This window comes from Gymnoscopelus braueri (genome assembly GCF_963280865.1).
Source record: "Gymnoscopelus braueri genome assembly, chromosome: 7".
Classification (NCBI taxonomy): domain Eukaryota; kingdom Metazoa; phylum Chordata; class Actinopteri; order Myctophiformes; family Myctophidae; genus Gymnoscopelus; species Gymnoscopelus braueri.
The window spans coordinates 10,662,579-10,668,819 of NC_137608.1; the positions used below are offsets into that span (position 1 = coordinate 10,662,579).

The 6,241-nt window shown below is 43.2% G+C and overlaps 1 protein-coding gene across 1 annotated transcript in view; it reads left to right on the forward strand.

Moving 5' to 3' along the window:
- The window catches only part of rtkna (rhotekin a), an 87,135-nt gene that overhangs the window by 68,650 nt on the left and 12,244 nt on the right, over positions 1–6,241 (forward strand). Inside the window, exons 4-5 of the mRNA XM_080433469.1 lie at positions 4,534–4,651; positions 5,827–5,888. Coding sequence (XP_080289595.1) covers positions 4,534–4,651; positions 5,827–5,888 — 180 coding nt within the window. The remainder of the gene's footprint in view (positions 1–4,533; positions 4,652–5,826; positions 5,889–6,241) is intronic.

A 6,241-nucleotide genomic window follows, 5' to 3' on the forward strand; every position in this document is an offset into this window, starting at 1 on the left:
CCTGGAATCTGTTTACGGTTCTCTCCCAGATGTCTCCGTCCGTACTGTCACAGGAACCCATTACAAATATGACATCCCTTGGCAAAGAGGGACTACCACAAAGAGGGACTACAAAAAAAAACATCAGCACACAGGCACAGACACAGAACTGGGTCATTATTTGTAGGGCAGAGCATGACATCTCTGTCGGGTGGAAACCATGTCCACGTTTTGAGCTTGCGAATCTTCTACTTGTTATACTTTTGTGTGACACTGTAGTATGATCAAGTTGGGCATTAATTTACGAAAAAACACAGCGACGATGATCGTGAGTAACACAAGTGACATCTATTGAGTGTCACCTTGGAGTGATGCCTGTAGTAGGTTTTCTGTCCTGTGGTGAGCTGCATGACATTGCTGACTTTGTTCTAAAAACAGACATACAGTGTTTGTTCTGTTTGTTCAAACCTGTGTCTGTGGCTCCAAAAACATTTCTGCAGCAAGCTGCTGGTTCAGGTGTTGGTAGACTGCCCCAACGCTCCTGATTTCGTGTATAGAGGGGCGGGTGTAAAGAGCCGGCGAGAGACTGCGGCTGATCCCATTGGTTCACCGATCTGTCCGTCAACCCCCGCCCCGTTAACACAACATTACGAGCGACGCCCACTGCACTCTGGTTGGTTGGGAAGTGAAACACTTCCTTATACCGAGTACACCGACCCGCTGGGCCAGGCTTTTATTTTATAGCAACACTAAACAATAAAAGCCTGGAGATCGAGGCTAAGGTGTTGGTGTCGGTGACAGTCGTGCTTCAGTACCTGGCTTTCCATCAACCGTTTTTTTTTAACACATTGCGTGCCAATCGCGTAGTTCTACGCGAACCTAAATAATTGCGCAGCGTGCCAGTCGCGTAGTTCTACGCGAAGTGGTCTTTCATTGTAGCACACCGGAAACGGAAATAGAATGTCAATCGAAGATTTTCGTTCCCATCCGCCGCCGCTCTAAAGCTTCCCCTAATCCGCCATTATCTCCGGTGTTGTTTTTCTCCGCGCTGAACACTGTTTAATAGAAACTGCGACTACTGCAAAATGGACGATCAAGCTCACTCGATGAGCTTGTAGATCTGCTATTTTTGAATAGCCAAAGAAATCTTAAAATGGCACAGATGCTTTCCCGCATTGAATGGGTTAATGGAAACACAGAAAATTCAAATAACAATCTTGAAAAAATGCTGCTCACTCGGCGTGGTTTTTGCCAGCATTATCGAAAAAAGAAATGCACAACATGGGAGATGGAATCTGCTGGTTTTGTATAAAAACTATGGTTTTGTGTATTTACAGTGCTTATCTCATGAACCATTTCCTAATATTGCATGAGAGTAGTGAATGGAAAGGTGCATAAATCTGCATATTTGCCATACATTTGAATGGAAACCAAACCCAGTAGATTTTTCTGTTATCTTCTTTACCGGGGGGTTCCCTTGGGGTAAAACCTGCTAACTGCTGATTGTCTATCCAACTAGGACATTAATTGCATTCACCTGATCACAGATCTAACTAACCTTAATTAGCCTTAATTAGCCAGCCACTATCACCATGGCTACCAGGTGAATGCAAATGAACACTGTGGAAGGAAGCATCTAAAACCCAGCAGTATATTTGGACCCCTGAGTCCGGATTCTCCGGAAGCACGTTTCTGAACCGGCCGTGTTGATTGACGGTTCGTTACTGCCCGCCTCATCGCTGGGAGTTAATGCGGGTCAAACACGTGCGCAGTCATTATAGAGCTCCGTGCACGCCCCCCTCCCCTGACAACCTGAATGGAATTAATGTGCATGACCGGATCACACAAATGAACCGAGGAGACAGGTAGAGAGAGTCCTTAACGACGCTTAATGAGGCCATTAGTCCAAGGTCATTAAAAAGCAGGGGGACATTATTATGAGAGAGAGAACCCATGAGAATGAGAGCAACTGGGCAAGATCCAGGTTTTTAACGTATTCTCGGAATGTTAAGTTTGAAGGCCTCTTAAATATTAATGACGAGGGAGGCCTCGCCGAACGCTTCAATTTGTAAACAACATAATTTTTCCTTTTTTAAATGATTAGTTATTTCTACTGTCTGAGTTAGAGCGTAGAGAAAGGGGGACAATATGCAGCTTCAGAACTCAGGACATTGTGATTGATTATCCGGTCCATGAATTAACAGGACATTCCATAACGTTGGCTTTCAATGAGACATACAAGAAATATAAACAGTCTATATGGAGTAGTTTCTGCCACATTCTACAATGTCAATGATACCCCCATGGACATTATTTGCTGTTAATATTGGTTATAGTAGTTATTTAGCTTGGCAGGAGGGCATCTGTGAAGCACAGAATGCCCTCAGGAGGAGTAGCTCTATACTATGCAATCATCATTATTACCAACACGTTGTGCTCTGTAGTACAATCACCACCTTGCTCAGAGCAATGTGATGGAGGGGAGATTACACCAGAACAGCAGTGAACAAAACACAAAGAAATTGTGTAAGACTTAAGTGGATTATATAGTTAATGTGTAATAATGCAGGACCAGTCTTGTGTGGTGCACAAAATTTACAAAATATCGCCTCTGTCGTTTTGAAACCTCATATGTCCCAAACTGTTACTTTTCAGGATTCAAATTCAAAATCATCAAAAGTAGCAGATCTACAAGCTCGAAGAGAGATCTGCTACTTTTGATGCTTTTGTGTGACGCTGTAGTATGATCAAGTAGGGCGTTAATTTACGGGGGGGGAAAACACGTCATTTTTGATATGGAGATAAGAGGTTTCTGCCCGACAACAACGATATACAGTGTAACTCAAGCAAAACATTAGTATTCAGCAGCACGGCTGGTTTGTTTTGGACCAATAAGAATGCTTTGGCTGTTGTCCAACCATGCGTGCGAAACAGCAATGCGGTACAAATAAGGTGTATTCTAGTAATAACCTTACTGTAGAGTGGCATTTATCCAGCTGGGTATTTGACCTATCATCATAGTAGCCTACTTGGCAGGTGGTAATAGGTGGTTGTTGTTTGTGTACAGTATAAGTGCATGTGAAACAGCTGGCAGAGTAGTGTTTAGTTTCCCAGTCTCTGTAGGTCATATCAGCCCCTCTGTGTACTGTTGTTGAAACAGCCTGTATATACGCCTCTGCATTCCCGTGAAAACGCTCCTGAAGGACAATAATGCTGCCGTGCGAGCCGAGGATGAGCTCTGGAATGGAGTCGTTTAGAAAAAGAGGGGTTGAAATGCCTTGCATATGTTGGCTTCTCACAAATATTCTCTAGGTCAGTAGTTTTCTAACTTTTCCGTGCCACAAGGACCCCCAAATTGATATATATATTTTGCCGCGGACCCCCATCTGAAAATGTTTTGGTGCCAGGGACCCCCAGAGAAGAAGACTTGTGTAAAAAAAAGAAAAACACTTTCAAGATTTTTCAAAAATAGCCAACGTATACAATATGGATAAAGGGGTTAAGATGATCGTGATGCTGTATTAACAAATGTAGCTGGGGACCCCCCTGGGACCCCCTCAAGGGACCCCTGGGGGTCCCCGGACCCCACTTTGAGAAACATTGCTCTAGGTCGTCCTCAGACGAGCCCTCCATCGTCGCTTTCAGTCATCCCGGTTCTCCATACATCTGGCCAGCTCGTTGGTGCTTTGCTCTCCAGCATCTCTCTTGAGTACATCCACGTATGTTCGTGACCGGTGCCTGGTTCCCACGGCACCAATTTGCTGGCTGGCAGCTTGATGTCTTTGGCAGTGTCCTGCTATAGTCTCATTCTCCTGGCTCCTATTTTCTCGCTCACCCTTGATATTCCATCATACAGATTCTTGTTGGTAACATATGCACTCTTGCTGATGGTAAGTATACCGCACACAACATTCTGGTGTAGCACCCGTCTAGAGACTTCTGCAGGGTTGGCTTCAGGGTCCAGCATTCAATCACTGCCATGGAGGAGAACAGACTCTACCGTTGCATAGAGGGGGGGGGGTTGGAGTTCCATGCACTGGTCATGCTGTCCAGGGCCCTCCATGCAAGTGCCTTCCTCACTTTAAGATCTTGCTCAGTTGAGTTGACCCATGAGCCCAGGTACTTGAAGTCCATGACTTCCTTCCAGAGCAGTGCCTCCTGTTATTGTCAGAGGTGGATGTTCCGATAGGATGTTATAGGTGATAGCCTCAGTTTTGTTGGCACTTAGCCGAAGGCCAGCCTTGGCACACTCTGACTCCAGTCTGTTCAGGAGCTGCTGTGCTTGTTCCACGTGGTCAGAGAGCAGGCTGATGTCTTCCACATAGTCCAGGTCTGTCAGGAGGACTACTGTATATATTTCATTCAGAAATTCAGAAATGTTCATTCATGTTTTTTGTTACCTTTCATAATATTGTTGCAGAAACCTTGTTGCAGAACTCTCCATACAGTATTTCAAGTTAATGCCCTACTACAGTGACACACAAAAGTAGCAAACATAGCTTCTACAAGCTTGATGATCGATTTTTGCTCTGTCTCTGTCTCTCTGTGTCTCAGAGCTCCATAGGTGTGCAGTGTTCTGTCTGCTCCAGTTAGGAGGGGAGATCTTCGACACAGACATGGTGATGGTGGACAGGACGCTGACAGACATCTGCTTCGACAACACCATCGTATTGTAAGTGTAATATTGACATTTTATGTCAAGCGACGCTTGTCAAAAGGGTCGCGCAATGAAGTATGAATTTGCCTTTATTTAATTCCTTGGTATCATAAACATTCCTTGATATCATGTATATTAAACACACCCTCTCCCAATGGAGAGAGGTAATTAAAAAAATGTCCCAAATACAATAAAGATGGTGACGCATCTACATGTAGGTAGAATTATGGTGTGCCGTCTGCTTAGATCACTTTATTGACATTGTCTTAAATGTCTCAATGCAAGAGTAGGGAGACCACCCCCAACCTACTATACCATACAGATTGGTTAAAACAACCTTTTATTCATCAAAGAATAGTTTGCTTTACCTCTATGACAACAGTGCAGGTGCACGTCAGTACATAAGAGTGCCATAAACACAACAGAATGGATTTAAGGGCATATCGATGCACACAGACATGGTAACAACAAGGAACCAATAACCGTTTCCCTAGCGTATTGTCTTACTAACTGTTGGTCAGACAATACCAACAGACTAATGTGCCATCCACACACCAAGCATTCATTGTCACATCACAGGTTTACAGGTGTAAACAAGAAGTGGGAGAAATATTGTTTGTGCAAAGATATCTAATACACACATAAGCATAAACCAGCAGGTACAAGTGTGTACATGAAATAATCCCTCTATCTCAAGTGGATGGAAGACACACCACAACTATAGTAATATAGTGTGGATGCTCCCACATAGTCTTTGTTTGATGCTAAACGGACCATAGGCTACAGTTATGCAATGTGTAGGAATAAGATGAGGGTGGTATTACACTAGCTACACTGTACAGTATATATTCACTGTATATATTCATAATCCATACATATTCATGCTGCAATGCCTGCAGACACATTTCATTTTCTAAATTGTAATTTTCTTACCACAGGGGAAAACGGTTCGCATGCAAATTGTGTGCATGTTTATTAACCACATTAACCCTCTGGCATCCCTGTGTCGGGCATGTCATTATAGACCTAACAAAAAAATAGCACTACAAAAAAATATCTGCACTTTTTTTGTGAAACACGTCGTACATACAAAATGGTTAGAGGGTTAAATAATAAATGCAAAGTAGCACGTGCAGCGTTCTACTTGAATAGAGCTTATTAATGCATACAGTCAGTGTGTGTGTGTGTAGGCGGTGTGACATGCATGACAATGAGAGGGCAGCACCAGAGGTGGATGAAGTACTCGACCCCAGTACTTGAGTAAGAGTACAGATACTCCAGGTCAAATTTACTCCACTACAAGTAAAAGTAGCTCAGTCAAAAAGTACATTTTGTAATTTTTATATCAATGAAATGCTGTAATGTTTTCACCATGAATTTATAGGACCTTGTAACTCTTGTTTCAGAGAAGTAACTCTCTGAATTTTCTACATTTTCTACTTAAATACTTTTACTCCCATACACGAACAAAGAGGCGAGCGGAGGGGAAAGCCAGAAACACGGCTAGTGTGAGAGCAGAAGTGTGGCCAATTGCATTTTAGGGAAGAAAAAAAACACAGCCAACCTTCCTAGAAAAGTAGTTAAAATATTTGTCTTGGAAATGTA